Source organism: Vidua chalybeata, chromosome 26 (genome assembly GCF_026979565.1).
Source record: "Vidua chalybeata isolate OUT-0048 chromosome 26, bVidCha1 merged haplotype, whole genome shotgun sequence".
In the NCBI taxonomy this organism is placed as follows: Eukaryota; Metazoa; Chordata; class Aves; order Passeriformes; family Viduidae; genus Vidua; species Vidua chalybeata.
The window spans coordinates 779,072-800,594 of NC_071555.1; the positions used below are offsets into that span (position 1 = coordinate 779,072).

At 53.4% G+C, this 21,523-nt stretch overlaps 2 protein-coding genes and 1 long non-coding RNA gene across 12 annotated transcripts; 2 read left to right on the forward strand and 1 right to left on the reverse strand.

The window, feature by feature from the left end:
• Positions 1-2,450: 2,450 nt before the first annotated feature.
• Positions 2,451-7,535, forward strand: LRRC3C (leucine rich repeat containing 3C). Of its 4 annotated transcripts, none has more exons than XM_053964966.1 (2): positions 2,451-2,627; positions 4,918-7,535. In XM_053964966.1, the coding sequence occupies exon 2, from the start codon at positions 4,972-4,974 to the stop codon at positions 5,767-5,769; it is 798 nt and encodes a 265-aa protein (XP_053820941.1). In that variant the 5' UTR covers positions 2,451-2,627; positions 4,918-4,971; the 3' UTR covers positions 5,770-7,535. The 4 variants fall into 4 exon arrangements, with proteins under 4 accessions (XP_053820941.1, XP_053820938.1, XP_053820939.1 ...); XM_053964963.1 differs by lacking the exon at positions 2,451-2,627 and adding an exon at positions 3,103-3,191; XM_053964964.1 differs by lacking the exon at positions 2,451-2,627 and adding an exon at positions 3,519-3,624.
• A 1,891-nt stretch (positions 7,536-9,426) lies between these two features.
• Positions 9,427-18,928, reverse strand: ZPBP2 (zona pellucida binding protein 2). 6 transcript variants are annotated; one of them, XR_008434907.1, is made up of 10 exons: positions 18,813-18,928; positions 17,606-17,683; positions 16,975-17,100; positions 16,506-16,667; positions 15,533-15,778; positions 14,475-14,560; positions 13,713-13,890; positions 12,512-12,561; positions 12,138-12,437; positions 9,427-10,578 (listed from the first exon to the last, which is right to left on the reverse strand). XR_008434907.1 is itself a non-coding variant. In XM_053964961.1 (9 exons), the coding sequence occupies exons 1-8, from the start codon at positions 18,895-18,897 to the stop codon at positions 12,551-12,553; spliced, it is 972 nt and encodes a 323-aa protein (XP_053820936.1). In that variant the 5' UTR covers positions 18,898-18,928; the 3' UTR covers positions 9,427-10,578; positions 12,512-12,550. The 6 variants fall into 6 exon arrangements, 5 of the variants coding, with proteins under 5 accessions (XP_053820936.1, XP_053820934.1, XP_053820933.1 ...); XM_053964961.1 differs by lacking the exon at positions 12,138-12,437; XM_053964959.1 differs by having other exon boundaries at positions 9,427-12,209.
• A 108-nt stretch (positions 18,929-19,036) lies between these two features.
• LOC128800074 (uncharacterized) lies at positions 19,037-21,413 on the forward strand. 2 transcript variants are annotated; one of them, XR_008434909.1, is made up of 3 exons: positions 19,037-19,404; positions 20,175-20,303; positions 21,327-21,413. It is a non-coding gene; the product is annotated as an uncharacterized LOC128800074 (long non-coding RNA). The 2 variants fall into 2 exon arrangements; XR_008434910.1 differs by having other exon boundaries at positions 20,180-20,303.
• The last annotated feature ends 110 nt before the right edge of the window (positions 21,414-21,523 follow it).

Consider the following 21,523-nt stretch of genomic DNA (forward strand, 5'->3'; position numbering starts at 1 on the left):
GGGTGGGCTGCCCCCCCGCCGCTTCTCCCAGGGGAAATGGGGAACACTGGGGCAGCTTCCAGAAGGAGCTGCGGCTGCCCCATCCCTGGAAGCGTGCGAGGCCAGGTTGGACAGGGCTTGGAGCGATCTGGGGTACTGGAATGTGTCCCTGCCCATGTCACAGAGTGGGACTAGGTGGTTTTTAAAGTCCCTTCCCACCCAAACTACTCTGATTCCGTGATAGCATGAAAATCCCAGCAGCAGCATTGTGCAGACAGCCCCGGCAGCGCTGCAGGACACCCGGCCAAGGTCGGGGCTGGGAGCGAGCGCAGGATTCCAGCGCTGGAGCGCGGGGGAGACCATCTGGCTCCGCTTTTGTTTGCACAACCATCAAAGCTCACCGCGTGGGGCTGGCACGGCCCACGGGTGCCGCAGCCATCTGTGCAGGGCTCTGTGTGTGCCTGCTGCCGGCTCTCCCAGCAGCGGAGGGACAGCGCTGGAGCCACTTTGGGCTGCAAAGCCCCTGCCCAGAACCGAGCAGAGCCCCTGGCAGTGTGTGGGGCCCGAGCGAGGTGCTCCCAGCTGCCTGCGGCCCTGCCGGTGCCACTCGCAGCCCCCCGAGCTGGCACAGACACTTTGCTCGGCGCAGCCCACGCTGGGTTTGGGTGTTGGCCCAGGTGGAGTCACAGCGACGCCGAGGTTCCCAGAGTGCCCCAGTGCCTCCAGGCTGAGCTGTGTGTCCCGACCCTGTCTGCATCCATCCTGCCTCGGCTCCAGCCGCTCATCCTGACAGGGCACGGCGAGAGAGCACGGAGACCCCGCGGGCTGCCAGGGCCGGGGCTGCCTGGGTGTCACATGCCGGCACCGTGCTGCTGGCAGGGCATGGGGTCACTTGCCGGAGCCAGAGCTCAGCAATGTCTGCTTCCAGAGGGCTTTGGGCACCATGTGGGGCAGAGCAGATGAAAGGCCGCTGATTGCCAGCCGGTAGAACCGCGCTGTCCCCGCCCGGCTCCTCTGCGGTGCCCTCTTGGCAGAGCGCGGTGCGGGGATGCCGGTGCGGAGGCGGGGGATCCCACGGGATCCGGTCCTGCTTTGCAGGAGATCCACGCACGCACAGCAGGCTCTATTTTTATCCTGCTCCTGCCTGACTGAGCAGCTCTCTCCGCGGTGACATCTAATTTAGCAGCTTCCCCGCACCCCGCTGGCTCCGCACGTGAGGGGGAAGCACAATGCAGCAGCTATTTTTAAACGGCCATAAATATTCATCGCTCTCCGTGATGCAGCAGTCGCCGCTGCCGGTGGAGCGCGGGGGGGGGGGGACCCGACCCGCTCCCTGGGCTCCCCACACCGCGCTCACCCGCCCAGGGAACACCGGCACCGGGGGCGGGGAGTTCCCTGGGGGGATCCGGCCCCACCCGCTCACCGGCAGCTGCACCCGCGTTCAGGGGGGCTGTTCCCGTGTGGATTCCTAGGCCTCGTGTGCTCCCAGCCCCCGCCGGTGCCGGGCCGTGCTCAGCTCCCGCTCTGCCCGCTGCCGGTCCCGCTGCCCGGTCGATGCTGGTTATATTTAGTTCCGTGGTGGCAGCGAGAAGCCGGTGCCAGCTATTTTTAGCCATCCTGCGGTGGGAAGGGTCTGCGTGGGTCGTGCTGCACTGCAGGTTTTGTGCTGGTGGGTGCCGTGTCCTCCACGCGGGACCCCCGTGGGGTGCAGCCCTGGGGCTGCTCCCGCTGCCGGGATCACCCACGGCCTCTCCAGGTCCCAGCTCGGTCCCCCCACGCACCTGCCTGTCACCTTGGCCCCTCGGTCCCGTCCCGTGGCGTGCGGCTGTGTCACCGGAGCCGCCACATCCCAACGTGCCCATCCCAGCTCCTGCTGCGTGCAGAGCTCCCGGCGGCGCTGGGAATGGTGATGGGCAGCCCGGGGCTGCTCCGCTCCCCGGCCGAACGGGGAGATGCTAGAGAAGTGTTTAAGAGCACCAGCTGTGGCTACCTGCTGCTGCCTGCCGGTGTCCCGGGACAACCCTGCCCGGTGAGCCCGGCACCGGTTCGGCGTCAGGCTTGGCTACGGGCATGGAAACATCAAAAAGACCTCTAAGATCATCGACTCCAACCAGCAACCAAGCACTGTCACCTTCACCACTAGACCATGTCCCCAAGTACACATCCACACGGTTTTTTTTAACACTTCCAGGGTGCCAGACCCATCAATGGCCTGGCCCCGGGGGAGCGCGGGGCTCCGGGGAGTGCGGGGGTCTCTGGGGAGGATCTGTCCGCGGCCGTGGCTGGCTGCCGTCAGCTTCCCTTTTCCTAATTGAAGCGAGATCCAGGCCAGGCGCCTCCTAAACGCTTTATCCCCCCGCAGCAGCGGGAGAACGTCAGTGCCCGGGGCCGGGCTGTCCCGCTGCGGAGACCCGGGACCGGGGCAGCGGGAGCCGCGTCCCTCCCGGCGGCCCCGGGGCCCGGTAACGGCGGCCGCTCTCCATGGTCCTGAGCCAGACTCGCCGGTGCCCTGGGGCGGCGGGACCCCGAGCCGCAGCCCAGCCTGGCGGCCCCCAGCCCGGAAAGCTGGGGGCTGGGCTGGGGACCCACTCCGGTTCCCCTGGATCTCGCCCCGCCCGGTGCCACCGCCGCGGGTTGGGTTTCTCCGAGTAAGCGATGCCGGTGCGGGGCGGGCACCGTGACCCCGCTGGAGTGGGAGTAGGGGGGTCCTGCTCCCCCCGAAGAGCTGGGGAAGGGGAGAGGAGATTTCTGGGGGGTTGCGGGGGCAGCACCGGGGGGCGCCGAGGACCCAGGAGGTCGGGCGGAGCCGGGCGGGCTCCACCGGAGTTCGGCGGGGACGCGGGGGGGCGGAGGCCATGGAGCGTCCCGGGACGCCCCGGCACCAACTGGCCCTGGCTCGGGGGTCTCGGCAGCTCCTCACTGGGTCTCTCCGGTATCTTCCCGCTCTTCCCTGTCTGAGGACCCGGGGCAGCGCTTCTCCCGTGGAGCGAGGAGCTGGGAAGGATTCGGGCGCGGGGCCGAGGGTGCTCGGCGCTGCACGGCCCCCCCGGCGGGGCGGGTCGGAGGCGGGGAGCCCCGGGGAGGCCCGGGCGGAGGATCCCGCCCACCGGCCCCGCCGCCGCCGCCGGCTCCGGGGCCGCCGCGCTGCGCGGGGCGCGGCCGCTCCGGCCCGGGGCGCGGGGCCGCTCCGCCGCCGGGGGCTGCACAGGCAGGTGAGTCCGCAACGGGACCTGCGGTGGGGCGGGAGGCGAGGAGGGGAGGGTCGGCAGCGCCGCACAGAGTGGAGCTTCCCTCGGGGAAGCACCGGGGCTTCCCTCGCCTGCGACGCCCCCGGTGCCAAACGGGGCCGGGGGGATCCCCGGGCATCCCCGGGCTCACGGAGAATCCTGGCGTCCGTATTGTCCCCGGCTCCTCAACGGCATTTCCTGGGGCTGGCGGCGACCCCCGGCATCGGGCTGGGGATCCCCGCGCCCTGCTGCGGGCTGGGAAACCCGCGGTGGGGCAAGGGCTGGCTGGCCGTCGTCGCTGCCGCGTCTGGTCCGCATCCCACCCACAGGGGTGTCCCGGTTCCGTGGACGAAGCGGCCCCCTCCCGGGACACCGGGTCCCGGCTCATTCTGGTGGTTTCCCGGGCAGCGGGAAGAAGGTACCAAGGGGCTGTGTTCCATCTCTGGAAGACTTGGGGGGCTGGTGCAGTGTGAGCTCCGGGGTCCCGGTGCCTTTGGTGTGCCCTGAACTCTGGTTCCCTCTCAGGACCCTCCTGGATCCCGGGGCTCCGGTAGTGCAGGAGTCAGCTCTGCGCAGGTGTGGTGACCTTGGAGTGTGTTGGCATGGCAGGGCTGTGTGACAGTGCCCAGCACTCGGGGTGCTCTCCTGCCTGTGCTGTGGGGACCACCAGACCGAGGAGCCCCGGTCAGCACCCCGAAGCGGGCTTGCCGGTGTTGGGGTGCTCTGGGGAGCAGTGGGACCAGCAGGCAGCTTTGCTAGTGGCATAGCTCGGGGCTTCCACAGCACCGAGCTCTGCCCGATGGGCTGACACAGGTGCCTGTTAGCGCCAGTCGCTTTGATTGTGGGATGGTGGGAGAGCACCTGGATCCTGCCCTCAGAGCTCCTCTGCCAAGACGGGCACAGGGACCCCTGGACGTGGTGGGACCCAGGGCTGGGAGAGCCAGGCAGAGCTCGGAGCACTCAGACACGGCCCTTATCTGCTGCCACCACCCTGGGAACTCGTTGCATGCTCAGCTCCAGTGAATTTCCTTTTTCTGTTTTTGTTTCTTTCCTGCTGACGCTTTTCCCCTCCGGAATCATGGATGGGGCCCATGGTTACGGGGTGGTGTGAGCAGCCCGACCCCACGGTGGGGTGGCAGCGGGCAGAGCACAGCAGCACCCAGCACCCACCTGTGCCTGTCCCCTCGGAAGGAGAAAACCCGCCGCGTGTCCGCGTGTGCCCCAGGCGCTCCCGGGGAGTGGAGCCGGGAGCAGGAACCTGCTGAGCCGCTGCCTGCTCATGTTTTCCGTGGCACTCCCCGGGGGCCGCCTGCAGCGGCTGCTCGCCCGGAGCCGGGGCTCGCGCTGGTGCGTCCTCCGGCCGCCGCAGGATGCATCGGCCTCCTGCGAGCCGCGATCGCGGCGCCGTGACCTTGGCAGGGCGGGAGCTCACCCCGCCTCTGGCTCAGCCCGGGCGCCTCCGGCTGTTACAACCCAGCTGCCGGCGCAGGAGACGTGCCCAGCCCCTGGGGCCTGATCCTGCCACGCAGGAGCCTAGAGCGAGGTGATGGCCGGGCACGGGGGAAAGTGTGAGCCATGACAGCTGTCCTGGTCCCCATCCTTGTCCCTGCTTCATGGCTAGGGTCAGATATGGTGCTCACAGCCAGCGCAGTGATAGTTCTGCCCCTGTCTCCCCTAGCCTGACACTGTCCCCTTGTTGTCACTGTCTCAGATGTGCCAAGTCCAGCTGAAGCCACTGTGGGTGTGAGGAAGGCAGTGCAGCACCATGACTGCGGCACAGGGGCTTCTCCTCCGCCCCATCACCATGGGACTGCTCCTGCAGAACCTCTTCCTCCTCCTCCTTCTCCTCCTGGGCTCCTGCCTCCACCCAGCCACTGCTTTCCCCAAGGGCTGTTACCCCTCGGAAGAGGAGGGGCTGAAGACCTTCCGCTGCAGCAACGCTCAGTTGACCGAGGTCCCCAGGGACATCCCCAATGACACCAACAAGCTCTACCTGGACTTCAACCAAATCCCCTTCCTGCCTCGCGATGCCTTCCGGGACCTGCCACTCCTGCTGGAGCTGGACCTGTCCCACAATGCCATCGCCAGAATTGAAACTGGGGCTTTCCAGGGCCTGGCAGAGCACCTGCACTCTCTGGACTTGTCTTCCAACAGGCTGGTGTCGGTCAGCAAAGACGCCTTTAGCAACCTGAAAGCCAAGGTGAACCTGTCCAACAACCCGTGGCTGTGTGACTGTCGGCTGCAGGAGCTGATCCGTGCCGTGGAGCTGGCGGCCGACTCCTCGGGGGGCATCGTGTGCGACTCCTCCACGCAGGAGGAGCACGTGGGCAAAGCTTTCCTGCAGGTCATTGCCGACACAGACTTCTGCAACGTGTACAAGAAGACCACGGACATCGCCATGCTGGTCACCATGTTCGGCTGGTTCGCCATGGTGATTTCCTACCTGGTTTACTACGTGAGGCAGAACCAGGAGGACGCCCGGCGGCACCTGGAATATCTCAAGTCACTGCCCAGCAAGCAGCGGCGATCGGAGGAGTCGTCCACCATCAGCACTGTGGTGTGAGCACCAGCATCCTGCAGGACATGGGCACGTGTGGAGCTGGGGACCAGCCACTCCAGGGGCTGTCACCAGCCACTGGCATCGCACAGAGATACTCATGGATTTGTTCTGTTCTCCTCCTGGCAGCAGCAGCTGTGGCTGATGAGTCCCTGGCTCTGGTGGCTGAGGACAGGGATGAAAATCAGACATGAGCACAGAGGATCCTCAGCATTCTCCCAAGTTGTGGAGGACTGGAGCAACCTGGAGCATCCCCCTGGCGTGCAGCCATTGCTCCGACTGACTTGGACATTTGGACTTCATCTAAAACTTTTTATATTTCCTTTGCAGAGATCCCTTGGGGCATTAATGGAATCGATGTTTTCATCTCTCCCCGGCTCCCCCTTGGCTGCCCAAGGGATGGTACGGCAGCCCAGGGAGGCTGGTAGGGCAGTGGGGAGGAGCAGTACAGGTGCAAGGCCAATGCCCTGCCAGGTCACTGGCCCTGGAGGGTCACGGACTTCGACGGCAGCCAGCGGGACCAAGAGGTGGGGCAGGGGGTGGGGACACACCGGTTGGTGCCGCCCCATCTTCCGTTTCATCTCCCTGCCCCTTTCCCGGCACTCGGGCCAGGTGGGGCAAGGGCTGTGGGGGTCCCCACTCAGACATGGGGTCACTGATGGGAAAACCCAGGGCCTTTCCCCTCGAAGTGTGGGCAACGAGAACCAAACGGGGAATGAACTCCCTGGGGCAGAGCCCTTTGGGGCTGCCAAGGGATGTGGGTGCTGATGGCAGGGCAGCTAGGGGTCCTGGCAGTGGGTCCAGCCCTGCTGGGATGCTGGGGGAGTGGGTTTCCCCTCGGTGCTCTCGGGAACCACGTGGGAGGGTGTTTGCAGCACCTTTGGCCATCTGCTCGTGTCACTGCCAGAGGGGAGCTCCCACCTCACAAGCTGCTGACCGGTCACTGTGATGGGAAGCAGGATGGAGGGAGCTGCCACGGCTCCTCTGTCCTCTCCCCACTCCTGCACTGCTGTCAGGAGCCTGAATCTCCCCTAAAATATCCCAAAGTCCCTTCTTGACACTTCCAGTATTGGGCTGCAGTTTCCTGGTGGCAGTGGTGGAGGTGATGCTGAGCACAGGGCTGGCACAGGCAGGGGTCAGTACCCACTTTTGGGCATGCAGGGTCCAAGTGGCAACTCGGAGCAAAGCCAGAGCAGCCGCAGACTCTTCCACCTGCCTGTCTGGTCTCGGGGACATCTGGTTTTGCTGGTTTTGGCCTTTTTTTAAACCAACCAATGCTAAATTGCCTTAACTCACCAAGAGCACCAACCAAAGCTGCTGGAAGCTCCTCTGTACTGGGCCAGACCTGCCTTGTTGCCAGGCCCAGCCTCAGCCCCTGGTGTGGGCAGCCCCAGTCGCTGCCTGGACCCTTGTGCCTGCTGTCGGTGGGAGCCGTGGGACTGAGCCGGCCAGGAGCAGGGCCCACGCCCTTCCACAAGTGCCTGATTCCAGCACAGAGCAGGAGCTCTGCAACGCACAAACACCTCAGCCCCAGCTCCCATCCGGGCGTCCCCGCAGCCCCAAGGCAGCTCCTTCCCTCTCTGCAACCGGCTGAGGAGAAAAGGGGCTGGGGGGGACCCGACCGAACCCCCTCAGGCTGCTCCCCCAGGCCACTGCTTGTGCCCGCAGCATGGGGGATGCCGGGAGCACCCGACCCATCTGTGTTTGGGTTAAGGGACATTTTAGTTCTTACTTTATATGACAATAAAGTTGGCTTTTACTTTGGAGCCGGAGGCCGGCGTGTGCTGGTGTTGTGTCTGTGGGTCACCTGGTGACGTTGTGGCTGCAAAGGAAGGACGGAGGTGCCCGCGACAGCCGATGTCTTTGTGGGCAGGCGCTTGCAGAAACAGGACACCCGTCCCTCCGGTAACCCTGCCCCAGCCTTCAATAATGAACACCCGCGGCTCGGCTCAGGTCGCTGGCGCGGTGCCGGTCCCCGCGGCACCCAGGACCCCGTGGACTGGTTTCCCAGGGCTCTGCTCCGCTGCCTGCCCTCCCGTCCCCACCCGAGCAGCCCCGGGCACCGCGTGGTGCACGGGCAGGATCCTGACGGCCGGGAGGGACAAGCCCTTCCAGCACCACGGTCCCACCGGTCCCCACAAGAGGCCTCTCCGGTCACAGCCCCGTCCCGCTTTGCCGGCGCCTTTCCCCGCGTGATCCGTGCTGGAGTCTTGTGCTATGGAAGGTGAAACCCGGGCCCTAACGCAGAGTGACAGTTCTCGCTCATGGGACATTAACCTTGTTTGTCACTCGGCTGTCTCCAGACACAGACCCCGGGCTCTGGAGCAGATGGCTGCCGTCCCCCGCTCCGGTCACTCCCTGGGGATCCTCCTCCCGCGGCTCCAGGAGCAGCTGGGGACGGCTGGGGGACACGCAGGACACGTGCCCCCAGCTGCCACCCTGTCCGTGGGGCCGTGGCTCCCTGGAGTCCTGCCGGTGTCCCCTCTCACGGGGCTGGATGATGCTGAGTCCCCCGGGGTCAGCCCTGCTCTGGATCCTGTCTGTGGAATTACTTGGATGGAAACCATCAGGCTCATGACAGCCCACACTGATGAGCACGGGGGAAAGGAAGTGGATTCCAGGGGTTTGTCTGGATGTGGAACAGCCACTGGCCTGTGTGGGTGTACAGGGGGATAAAACACATAAGAAGTCTAACAAAAATCTGCAGTAAGATTTGGGAATGTAACTTGGTGTGGGATGGAATTGTGTAGGATTTAGGCTGTCAGTACTGTCAGATATTTAATCGGGTGTGACAGGAAATGGGGAGAACAGAAAAATGACTTTATGGGGATATTTCCTGGGGGTGCTGTGGCCAACCTGGGGTCTCGGGAGCAGGGGGACACAGCCTGACAGATGGCTTAAATCTCAAGGAGGGATTTTTCTCATCTCACTCTCTCCAGTTGCGAGGTGCTGTGGGCCAGATCCTGCTGAGAGTGGGATCTGGGTACAGTGGGTACGAGGGGCTCAGTGTTAAAGGCAGCACTTCTCCTTCAGCAAGGAATTAGAATCATCCCTTTTAATACCCCTCTCCGGGTAATTCGTTTCCTGATGTAGATTTATCCACAGGGATCAGCAGCAGGAGAATTAACAGCGTGACCTCCTTCTGTGCGTTCCAGCGCGCCGGTAAATCTCCGTTATTAACTTCCAAGGAGCTCTGCCTGCCTGGTCATTAACCGGCCGGTTTCCTCTCCAGGATGGAGGAAAACGTGTCACTGGGGCAAGATCTATGACCTGAATCCTCTTGACAGGGATGACCCTTTACCTGCCTGGCCCTGGAATCCCTTGGGATCACAGGGATGGAGGAGTGTTCCTAGGAAACCCCCAGGATATGCTGGGGACACCCTGCCGGTGGGTCCGTGCTCCCAGCAGCAGGGCTAGAGGCAGGGGGGGGCTTTGGGAGAAAGTTTTGGGAGAAAGTTTTGAGAGATGCCCTGTTTTCCCCTGCCTACAAGTGGAGCGTGTTCCCAGACTGCATCCTGAACTTTGAACTGATTAGATTTCCAAGAGGGAAGGAAGGATGTCTAATTGTTTAATTTCCACAATTAGAAAAATATTTATCAATAATTAGGAGTGATGGCAGCAATTACACTGGGATTAAAGCCAGGCTACACTTCATCACCCGCCTTTCACTCAGGGACCTTATTTATTTCTTTCATCCCCCAAAAAAATCCATGTACAGCTGCATTGCTGCCAATAATGAATCATCCATGTTCACTGCCTGCACAGGACTCATTAATTGATGATGCCAGTGGTTCTAGGAAGGCTGCTGGGCACATCATGTGGTCACTGGGCTTGGGCAGGAGAAAATTTAATTTCAGTGGGTAGGAAAACAAAGCAGAGTTAAAAATCACAATAGCACTTCCTGTGCCTGTGGTTGAGAGCTCAGTGGTTCAGCCAGCCACGCACTCCCCTCCAGACTCCCTGGTAATTTTCCTTCTCATCACTCGTCCAAGGCAGGCATGGCTGAGTCCAGGGTTCATTTTCCAACAGCTGTTCTTTTAGGATAAAGTTGTACCAATTAATAAAATTGTGTGACCCTCAAAGTTTTCACTCTCAGAGGGAAATGTTGTATTTCCAGGTATTTCTCTTGTCTCAGATGACCCAGGACCATCAGATTCCATGGTCTGGGGCTCAGCTTCATCCTCCTGTGGAAGCACCAGGGACCAGTGTCTGTGGCACTTTCAGTATCACCTGGGCACTCTTGGAACACCCCTGACTCTTGGTCAAGCTTTGTTTTCAAGCAGCTTTCCACCGAAACGGTTCCTGGTTGTGTCCTTGGAGGAATTCCTGGGGAATGGATTAGCCAGGGCTGCACCACACCCATGCCAGGTGTGATGAGTACCTGGGATGTGCCAACCCCAGGGCACCTGCTCTGCCTGCTTCCCACAGCCCCTCTCCTTATCACCTGTGAGTAGGGGTCATGAGTTGTGTCCTGGGCAGGTCTGTGGCTCCTTCAACTCCTCTTGGCTTAAATTTAGAGGAACATCTCGATTGTGGGTTAATGAAGCTGCTGCAGGGAGTTACAAGACAACTTTCCCACCGGAGCTAAAGTGTCACTGTCACCCGATGGACGAGTCCCATCACTGCTTGCAGCTCTGCAGTGAATGTTTGAACACGTGTTCCTTAAGTGTTTCTCAAGTGGGTTGTTCCAGGCAGCTCTGATGGGAAAACAATGGGCTGCAGCTTCCAGCTGGCAGATTATTCCTGTTATTTTTGCCATTTGTGGATGTTTCAAAGCTCTCGTGTGCTGTCAGTACGTGCTGAGATCCAGGAGGTCTGTGTGGAGAAGAGGACAGGAAGTTTGAAGTTCTAAATTTATTATTTGTGAGGACTCCTCAGTGTTCTCAAGGTGTTGTGGTGGTCCTTGGCACAGAGTGAGGTTGGAGCTGTGGGACCAGGGCAGGTTGAAGTGGGGGTTCAAAGGGCTGAGCCTTGTAGGGGTGATGGAGTTGCCCCACCTCACCAAGAGCATCAGGCACAGCCCAGCTTTCCATGATTCCTCCTGTAAAGCCAGAGTCAAGCAGAAGAGGAGGATTTGAGGAGAGTTTAAAGCAGTGAGGAAAGATCTTGCAGAGCTGTTGCAGCTGTGGGAGGTAGGGAGGGATGGGAACAGTTGAGGTGAGAGCTGATCACAGGGATTTGTATATCCTGAGGTGTGACAGGGAAGAGAGAGGTGTGAGGGATGGTGTCAGCGAGGAAAGGCTCAGCTGCCGCCGCAGGCGCCCGGCTCCAGCCGGATGCAGAGGACTTTCACACAGGAAAGGTCAGAGAGAAGCCACTTCCTGTCAGGTTTTTATGAGCCTCCACAGAATTACTGACACAAACTCCTTTGCAATGTGATACTTAAATATTTGAACTATTTTTAGGATCATAAAATTCCAAGATGGTTTGGGTTAGAAGGGATATTAAAACTCATCAGCTGCACCCCCTGTCAGGGCAGGGACACCTTCCACTGTCCCAGGTTGCTCCAAGCTCTGCCCAGCCTGGCCTTGGACACTTCCAGGGATCCAGGGGCAGCCAATGCTCCTCTGGGCAACCTGTGCCAGGGCCTCACCACCCCCACAGGGAAGGATCATCCGTGTATCCAACTTAAATTTTCCCACTCAGTTTGAGGCCCACTGAAGAAATGGAGGTGCTGTAAGAGCTTTTAGGAAGGAGTACAGTTCATTTGTGACTCTCCACAGCACTTAGTAGGTACTTACAGCTTTTTTCCCTCATAATTGATGCATGTGGCATTTCCTCCTGATGAAATAGGCCAAGAGGACCAGGCAGCACCGCTGAGCCCGGCTGCTTCATCTGTTTCAGCCTGAGTCGTGCGCGGTGTCCAGTTGGCAGCGAGGATAATCAGCCCAAGGGCAGTGGAAATGCTCATTACAGCACACTTTATTCCTTAGTACTTAATAAGTAATGACTCTGAAAAGCTCGGAGCGGGGTCTGTGCCCGTGCCGTCTCCTGCTGTGTTCCTGTCACTATGGATAAGTTAAACTGGGTTGAATCTGGTCGATTTTTGGATGAATACCCACCAAGGAATTTCGAGATGTTGTAAGAAGTTGGGGTTGTTGACTGGGAGATGCTTCTTTTGCTTGACTTAGTTTTCCTTTGTGAAAGAAAGGAGGGAAGCTGAGCACTGCTTTCCACGGCTCAGTGTGTACAAAGAAACTGAGTTCTCTGATGTCCCTCAATAAAATTAGTCTGGAAGGTAGAAACTCCCACAGGGAACAGCTTAGAAAGAAGTTCTGAAAGCCCATGTTCCAGGAGCTGAGGCTCAGCTGGGGCTGGGGAACAGTTGGAGTTACACATGAATTCTTGATAGTGGTCAAAAAATCTTTACTCACTCTGTGAGCAGGGTGATGGATCGCTGCAGATCCAGCAGCTAACCTTCCAAAGCGGGTTGGGGTGAGGTTTCTCTGGGAAGAAAACGTTCCCATTAGCTCAGTGCTTTGGCAATTTGTATCATCCGGTGAACTCGTCGGGAATTCACAGCTGGTGTAAGAGGATCGTCTGTTCCTACAGCACCTGGGGCCAGCCGGGCCCTGCATGAGGGTTTGGTGCAGCTGAGGGGGAAGATGCAGCAGGAGGAAGTGGAAGAGGCTCTGCAGACTCTCTGCTTCCCTCTGGAATATTCCCTCTTTATTCTGGGGACAAGGAGAGAACCATAACCTAGGTTCTTAATCCTCCTGAATGGTGGGCTGTGTAATCTGTTACTCACCCTCTCTTTTGTCTTGGGAGGCCTGATTTTCCTTTCTCCTCATGTCCAGGCTGGAACATTTCAGAAACAGTGAAAGAAATGTGGGGGAAAAAAAAAGGGGGGGAGAACGTAATGTTTTTAAATCTCAAAGATCAAATACTTCTGTTAATATCTGCTAGAAATTCCTCACAGAGATTTTGGCATATGCCAGTCTGGCACATAACTCCACCACAGCCACCTGCCATCCTGCCTGGAATTGTTTGCAGCTCCTTTGTGTTCTCTGAGCAGCACAAAGCTGTGGCGTGTCTGGTGTCACTACCAAGTAACAGACTCTGCACTAAGCCACGTGACAAACTTCCTTTTTTCCCCATTTAATTAGTTTTCCTTGCATGAACACTGTGTTTTAAGCAGTGCTTTTTCCAGTCTAAGAGGTCCCTGAACACCGGAAAACCTAGGGGTGTATGAATGAGGATGATTTGTTCCAAAGGGAACGAAGGATTCCAGGACTGGCAACTAAAATGAAAAGAACACCACAGCACCAAGAATTCTTTCACAGCTGCTCTTTGGCTTTCCAGTCTCTGCCAGTTTAATAGCAGGATTTTGCTCCATACATTCTGGCTCGAGTCCTGGCACAGGTCCGACACATCACCTCATTGTTGGGACTGTAAGTTCCAGGACCACAAACCACTGTGAAGAGAACAGAGTCGGGGTTCCAGCTGCTTTCCCCCTGTCTCGGGGGGGCCACCAGACATCCCCATGAGCCTTCCCAGTGCCCTGTGGGAGCTCCTACCCTTCCAAAGCTCCCTGAGCCTCTGGCTAAATCCCCCCAACTCTACCACCTGCAGCAGGTGCTGCAGAAGAACTTGAAAAATCAGCAGAGAATTTTCTAGCAGGACTTCCATGAAGGGAATTGTTTCTTATGGGCTTTGGATCCTGAGGATTGCCACTTACCAGTGACACCTGAAAGGAAAAAGCCCACTGTACTACTTCTACTTTGCTTGGAAATGCAGCTACACCTATGAATGCACTGACACGCTCCACTGGCTCATTTCCTATCATTACTTTAAAACTGTAATGTGAATATCTTCCCAAAGGATGAACAGAAATATCCTTGCTTTTGACCCCAATATTTCCCTACTCCTCCCCAGAGCTCTGTGCCCAGCTCTAATCAGCTATATTTAAATGAATGAGCTATATTTAAATGGATGTATTTTATATTTACCGCAGCAGCTGGCGCAGTTCTGGTGGGTGTGGTGGCTTTTCCCAAAACCTGGCTGACAGCTGTCGATGGGAGTCATGGAGAAGCTGTTGTCCACGTACTGGATTGTAGGAACAGCCTGAAACTCATGCTTTAAAACGTGCCTCAGCTGATGGAAAAACTTCCCAATTTGCTCTGCTGCCTAAAATTCAGAAGTATTGGGAGAATAAAAGCATAGTCGGTTGATTTTTGTTGATTTAAATATATCAGGAAATATTTTCTAGTCCTGATTTCCACACACTGACTTGTCACCTTAACTGGGAGAGTTCCTTGGCTTCAAGGGGCCTGGATTCAGAACTAGGATGTGAGCTGATCTCAGGATTTAATATTTAGAAGGCAGAGAGAACAGATTTTAGAAATTGGCTACAGTAGACTTAGTTTAAATTGCATTCCATTGACCAAATCATAAATCAAAAATTTCATTTAGAGGACTGGAAGCTCAATATAAATAATAATGTTTATCCTGCTTTATTATTAGAAGCAAATACAAAGCAAGTAATGAGCCTGATGTTTTAACTGGTTTTTTAAAAGCTATTTGTATCAATTTGACTTCTAAACCCATTTTTCTTCCTGAATGGAATTACTTTAAATCCATGAATCATCACATACAATATTAATCCCACAAAATCTGGGTAAAGATGGATTACTACCAGTCATATCTGCAGGAGCTAAGGCAGAGGTGGGTGCTAAAGAGACAGAGAAGACACGAGGTGACTGACACAGAACCTGTCGGACTCTCCTGTTTGTCACATCTTCACAGTCGTAAAGAACCTCGTGGCAAACTCCTTCCCATCCTGGTGCAAATGGATTGACTGTGGATGGAGGAAAGAAGATCCTTGAAAAAGGGGGGAAAAGCATAGACTAGGTCCTTGTGGTTTCCATCCAGTTCCTTCCTTTGTTTAGTAGGAGTCAGAGGTCAACCAATATAAAACTGGGAGGAAATACACTAAGCAGAGCTAATGGAATGAATGTCTCACATAGCAGCCTCAGGGTCCTAAAAGGGCTGAAACTTTATGTAAAATTTAAAATCTTTGGGTCATGAACGTTTCTTAATTTTACTTAGGGAAAAATATCCACAAAACTTCCATAAGCTGTTGGATAGTCCCTCTTACTGTATGGTGAGAACAGATACAGGAGTGGTCAGAGAATTAAAGAATAACTACCTTCCTTCAGTGACAAACCACCTCTAACTCAAGGCAGCATCAGGGCTGATTTTACTTTTTGTGAGGTGAAACCACCTCAGTATTGCCATGAGGCTCTTGCTTTAGCTCGGTGCAGTTTCCTAGAATCAAGCAAAAAATTCAAGACTGGGCTGGATGGGACTTTCCACTTGGTCTAGTAGAAGGTGTCCTGCCCCCTATGACAGGGGGGGGAACTGAATGAGCTTTAAGGTCTCTTCCTACCCAAATCATTCTATAATTCTAAAACCAGAGTGGTCCCAGACTTACTAAAAATCAAATACTGAAAACCTAAATATGACAGTGACATTAGGGCATATTATGGGCTGTCTCCTTCCGACAATCCTCTCTAACCGTGATAATAACAGCTCTCTCTAGGACTGTAAAAAGTTGAACGCTAAATTTAACATAAAACCTGCGTTTTAGCTCCATCTGTGGGCAACAAAAGAAAAGTACAGGGACTCCAAAAAAAAAAAAAAAAATCAAACCCGGAACAACTTTCGGAAGTGCTCTTGACTCTGCTGTTTTTCGGACATCGTTTATAGCACTCACAAGCTGCTCATAAAAATAAACGATCCCTCCCAAACAAGCACTGAAATCGGTTACCTAGAAAATTAACAAACAGCTCATACTGGAGGCCGTTCTTTGGTGTCCTGATAGAGTGGCACTTGTAGGATGCCTCTGTGATGTGGCAGGTCAGGTGGGAGATGGTGCTGTTGAGGATTTTTTTTAGCACCTCGATGAACAAGCCGTTGCTTCTCAGCTTGCATCCCGTTGTGCTAAAGCGGACAGACACCTGATAGGCATGGTCAGCTTCCCTGTAGGCTGGGAGGAAATAGCTTGGGTGTGAATCTAGGGTGTAATCACAGATTGAACCTTAGAAAGGTTATCAGTTCTTTGTATCTGAAATCTGGGCTTTTAATCAAAATTAAATAAATAAATAAAGCACTGTCATTAGTTATGTTGCAACACGTTCGTCCTTGACAGAGCTGACTCAACAGTAAGAGACATTTTAGTTTGAGGTATACAGGAATTTTTGTGCTTACTGGGGACTCTATTCCCAATAACAGAAACAAAAAAAGGAGGCAAATAGTAAAATGGCACAGAACCAGCATGTCTGCAAAGCTGTGTGTCTGAAACAGATTGGTGCCAACTCTATGCAATTATGGTGTAGGAGTAATGTTATTAATATTTTTAAAGTTAATGTTTCTCAAGCATTTTTTGGGTTGTTATGTTGGGGGTGGGAAATGATGTTGGTGCAGAGTGGTTACAATAGGTGGAAGGGGCTCAAATGCAGATCTCAGATAACTCTGGAATTCTTGCAGTTAATTCTGTACCTAAGGGTAGAAATTATTTTATTGCCATATATCCTTGGGAACAGTAATATTAAACTTTTTCCAAAACCATGAAAAGGTCCATGTGTGTCTATAAGTAAAAAAAAAATATATTTTCTATTACGGGATAAAATTTTAACTAATTATTTTGGTGTTTTTTTAATCAAGCCTTGCAATAAACACAGAGTTCACAAACCCACCAATCTGCAAGGGCCATGTGCTTACTCCTAACTTTGCAATCTTACCATAAACCATGAATTTATAGGCCTCAACCATTTCTGTTTCCTCCTGTGTTGTGGTTTCGATGACTTTGTGGGAGAGAGTACAAGTGTAGGCACCAGACATTGACACCTTGAAACCCATCACCATCAGTTTCCCTGTCTCTGTCAGATTCACATAGCTTTGCCCTAAAATAGAAATATTGGATTACCAGAGAAGTCCACTTTCTGGTGCATTTAGAACATTTGAAGATGAAATCTTGCTCCTGTGCGTAATGACGCCGGTTCACGTTAGCCTGAAATGATCTAAAATTTATGACTTTTAGGATTTACTACAAATTTCCTTTTTAGCAAAAGTATTTGTAACTTTTAGAGGGAGTAGGGAAATGGAGTTTAATGTCAGAACTTGTGGAAATATCTGGCAAAGGGCTAAGAAACCACTGAGGGGTGTGAATAGAAACAAGACAAATATGTGATATTTTTAGTCTGAACTAACCTTGTAAATCTCTTCCATCTGGACCCGTCCACAAATAGTTGGGATCTATTATTCTTTCTTGAGAAAGAGCCAAATCCATACAGACCAGGAACGGGCTGTTTGTGAACACCTTAACATACACATTCACTGCAATACAGAATCAGGTAAATTATGTAAAATGCTGACATTGAATGAAATCACAAAAACAAACAAACAAAAAACCCCAACAAACAAACAAACAAAAAAACCCTATAATTGAAAATTGTGTTTAAAGTGTATTTTTCCATTTTGGACTTGCAAAATATAGTATTAAAGATTAATCTTCATTTGTTCTTAATTAGTATCCTGGAACTGTCCACAGTGTGGCTGGTGCTGACTGGTAGAGGGAGACACTCGTGTCCCACACACAAATTGTGGTACAGGCATAAAAAAAGCACCAGATTTTTCAGTGAAACCCTCATTTAGATTTTAAATTTTCATCAGTGCTCCCAGCAGCACTATGGGACAAATATATTTCCATCTCCATCCCCCTTTTTCTTGTTCCTACACATACAAGCTTTCATGTGTACTGCTGCTACATAATGATCCCTGGGCTTAAAACCCCAAATTCCAGTAAAAACTAAATCTAGATAGGAAAAAAGGACAAGTTTACCTTCATGCCTGGTGTCACCATAAACTTCATTCTTTCCAATTAAATCAATAGATTGCTCTTCCTTCTGTTCTGCTCTCACTGTAGGGAAAAGTAATTGGAATATTAGAGATCAATCTAAATGTGTGATTTTTAATCCTTTGTTTCACCCTGGCTTTTGTCTTCTTTTGTTTCTTTTGCTTTACTTTTCCTTTTCCCCAATGTTTTTTTCTTAGCAACAAGCAGGAGCCCTTGCTTTTGACCTGTCACTTTTAAATTGTTTTAGTGTCCATGTTGCAAACCTGCCTGGATGTCCTAGATTCCAGACCAGATGAACCTTCCTCTTTACAAAAAGCCACAAAAATAATTACAAAATCTGACTATAAAGTGAAGGTTCTGTAGTATCACCCTGGGTGGGCACAGGGCAGGGATTTCTCAGCCCTTTCTCTTCTGGAAAACAGCAGGCTGATGTTGGGCATGAAGGTTTCTGTGACGAGAATCCCCAGGAGAGGTGGAAATTATTGGAATTAGTGTTTTTGTTTGTTTGTTTTTGTTTTTTTTGGTTGTTTTTTTTTTTTGTTTGTTTTGTTTTTGTTTTTGTTTTTTTTGTTTTTGTTTTTTTTTGTTTGTTTTTTTTTTTTTTTTTTTGTTTGTTTTTTTTTTTTTTTTTTTTTTTTTTTTTTTTTTTTGTTTTTTTTTTTTTTTTCCACGCCATGGGCACACTGGGCTGGTCCTGCCTGACTGTTATGTCCCAGGGTTGAGCCTGGGGGACAGTGGGGTGTCACTGGAACCTATGAGAATCCCTCTGAAGGGGCTTTAGCTCCCTGTCCCCTCTTAAGGGGCTTCCTCACCCACTCTGAGGGAAGGTTCCATGGGGACATCTGCCCCCTATACTGATGGAGCAGTACCCACCAGTGGGGTATCAATCGAGCCCACCTGTGCCCTCCTGAGGGGCTTCATCTCCCACTCTGAGGGAAGGTTTTTTTGGGGACATTTGTCCCTCACAGTGGAGAGGTACCCACCAATGGGGTGTCGCTGGAGCTCGCTCTGTCCCCTCTAACGGGGGCTTCAATCTGCCACTCTGAGGGAATGTTCTATGGGGATCCCCCCCACCCGGCTCAGCAAGCGGCACCCGCTGACGCGCTCCCATCCCCTCCTACCGCCCCCTGAGCGCACCGGCCTCACACCGACACAGCCCTGCAGCTGCTTCCCCGCCCCGAGCCGCGCTCACCCCATCCCGCCGCCACCACCACCACGGCCGCCAGGCCCAGGAGAGCGCCCGGGGGGCAGCGGGGCCGGCGGCCGCCCCCCGCCATCCTCCCGCCGCCCCTCACAACGGCCGCCGCGGGCGCGAGGGGGCGCTAACGGCCCCCCCCCCCCCCCCTCCCGCCGCCGCCACCCCCCGCGCGCGCACAGCGCTTCCCGCCCTTTTTCCTCCCCTCAGGGGCTGAGGGCGGGAAGGGTGGGGTGCCCCCGCCGGCGTCCCTCGCTCCTTCTCCGCTCCCTCGCCCACACCCCGTGCTTTTTATACTGTTTTTAAAGCATTCTGTTTCCTCGACAGCACTCCGCGGAGTTTTTTAAACAGTATTTTGTTGTGGGGAGGGTTTGTTTTTTTTTTTTTAGTTTTTTTTTTTTTTTCCCCTCGCTTTCGGGCCCTTGAGGCGCTTGGCAGCGAAGGTCGGCCCCGGCCGCCCCCTCCGCGCCCGTTGTCACCCTTCAGCCCCACATCGCTCCTCCACAGTGCACAGTGAGCTGTGTTTTTGACTTTAAAGTGATTTTTCCGGCTGTGGGACAAGGAGAGGGAAGTACAGGGGGACAAGGGGGTAAGAGGCTCTGTCATGGCTTTGTCCGTCAGTGCTGAAAACCTGCCCTGGGCTATGGAAGGTGTCCCTGCCCATGGAGGGGGAGGGGGGGGAACTGGATGAGCTTTAAGGTTCCTTTCAACCCAAACCATTCTGTGTTTCTGTCACTTGCTGTGAGAAAGACTGAAAGTAAGAGCTGGGCACATCCTGTGGCTTTTCCTTCTGACGGGCTGTGAGTACTGGCTGTTCTCCAGCTGCAGGTTTCTGTAGAAAGTCATTACAGGACACATATTTTTCCACTTAAATGCAAAAAAACGTCCCTTTCAGCACCTAAAAGGGCTCCAAGAGAGCTGGAAAGGGATTTTGGACAAGGGTCTGAAGTGATAGGACAAGGGGAACGGCTTCAACTAAAAAGGGGAGATTCAAATTGGATATTGGGAAGAAAATCTGCTCTGTGAGGGTGGTGAGGCCCTGGAATGGATTTACCAGGGAAGCTGTCCTTGTAAATGTCCAAGGCCAGGCTGGACGGGGCTTGGAGCAACCTGGGGTAGTGGGAGGTATCCCTGCCATAGCAGGGGTGGAGCTGGGTGGTTTTTAAAATCCAGACTCCTCTAGGATTCCATGATTCTGCCACTTGTTGAGGCGAAAGTAAGCGCCGGGCTAATGGCGTTGGCTCGAAAATGAAGACAAATGCCACAGTATCACTGCAAGTGACTTTCAAGCCAGTTACAGGCTTTGGAAAACTTGCTATGTCTTTGAAACTTTTAAACATGTAACTGTTTTGTTTCTAGAGCAGGTGATACAAAAGCACTCCAGAAGCTGCTGACAGGGCACGGAGGGTCCTCGCACTTGACCGCCCTGCACACTCCTAGATACTCAAGACCAGAACGGTGGCCAAGACTCTGGAAATTAGCAAAATAGTATTTATTCTACATACCTAGATCATATTTATCACAACAGACCATGCTGGTGTCCAAAAATGATGTCACAGTATTTGCATAACAAATATGGAACCAACCAGTATAGGAATAAGAGTTATTCTTACAGAGAGCTGTGAAAGTTTTAATGTTTCTATGTAAAAAGAGCACTTAAGTTATTAGTTTCCTTTAATAAAGAAAAAAAAATTGGTAAAAATACAAAAATAAAAGTGTGAAAAAGGAGGTATGGAGTTATTGATGGAAAACAGTTCAAGTCAAGCTTTCTTCTTCCTTAGACCAACACATTGACTCAAGTGGTCAGTTAAAGTGTAAGAACTGTGTCAGGGTTTTCATTTTTAATGTCCTTGAGCTGCTGAGCAGGTCAGAACCGGGACCACCTCAGACGATCCCACGTTCCCACGTGCTGAACGCTTTCAGTTTTACTCAAAGTGAACATTTCATGCTGACACTGTGCAGGCAAAATGATTCAGTTTGTAACGTGTCTGCTATAAACGAGTCATATTTCAGCCCGAGCAGCCTCAGTTCCTAAGAATGTTTATAGCTCCTTTCAGGTCCTGCACAGCCCATCAGTCCCCAGGTTGCTAATTATTATGAAATAGTATCTCTACTATAAAGCTTTGGCTGCAGTTTTGCTTCTTTATAAACTCATAGTCAGTGTTTTTAGCCAAATGACTCATTTATTTTCAATGTTATAATATTTCTAACTCCCAGACTGGTAAATTTTCCTTATAGAATTGTAAGCTTTAGTGGGGGAGAAGGGAATGGGCTATTTTTAAGAACTGAAAGTGTTGCAGGGAGGATTTAATAGGACAAAATGTGAATTTGGGTATTTATATTTGTGTTTAAAACCTGGATTACTGGGGTTGGGTTGTTTTTTGGGATTTTTTTTTGGGGGGGGGGTTGGTTAATAGAGTATCAGTAGGAAATGATAGAAGAGGACAAAAATCTGCAGTTGTAAACTTGATAATGGAGTTAGACATTAAAAAGCTGAATATTTTATCCTAGGAAATATGTAGAAAGATTTCCAGGAGTGCAGAGTCAGGTAAAGGACCTGTTGAAGGGCTCTGGGGAGCCTGCAGACCACAAGTTCTGTCTCTGATCTTTCAGGTGAGTGATCCAAAGGTGGGATCACACTAAGGAGGGTCACAATTAGCACTGGGGCACTTTTATAAGCTGGGAAAACCAGGCTTGTTTGACTTGTG

What these genes read in the sequence shown, in the direction of transcription:
- LRRC3C (XM_053964966.1), top strand. Translation starts at nt 4,972, where the DNA reads ATGACTGCGGCACAGGGGCTTCTCCTCCGCCCCATCACCATGGGACTG.
- ZPBP2 (XM_053964956.1), bottom strand. Translation starts at nt 18,897, where the DNA reads ATGGCGGGGGGCGGCCGCCGGCCCCGCTGCCCCCCGGGCGCTCTCCTG. An exon ending in CTATAAATTCATGGTTTATG is followed by an intron (nt 15,779 to 16,505) that starts GTAAGATTGCAA and finishes ATTACACCCTAG; the next exon opens with ATTCACACCCAAGCTATTTC. An exon ending in CAAACAGGAGAGTCCGACAG is followed by an intron (nt 13,891 to 14,474) that starts GTTCTGTGTCAG and finishes TCTGAATTTTAG; the next exon opens with GCAGCAGAGCAAATTGGGAA.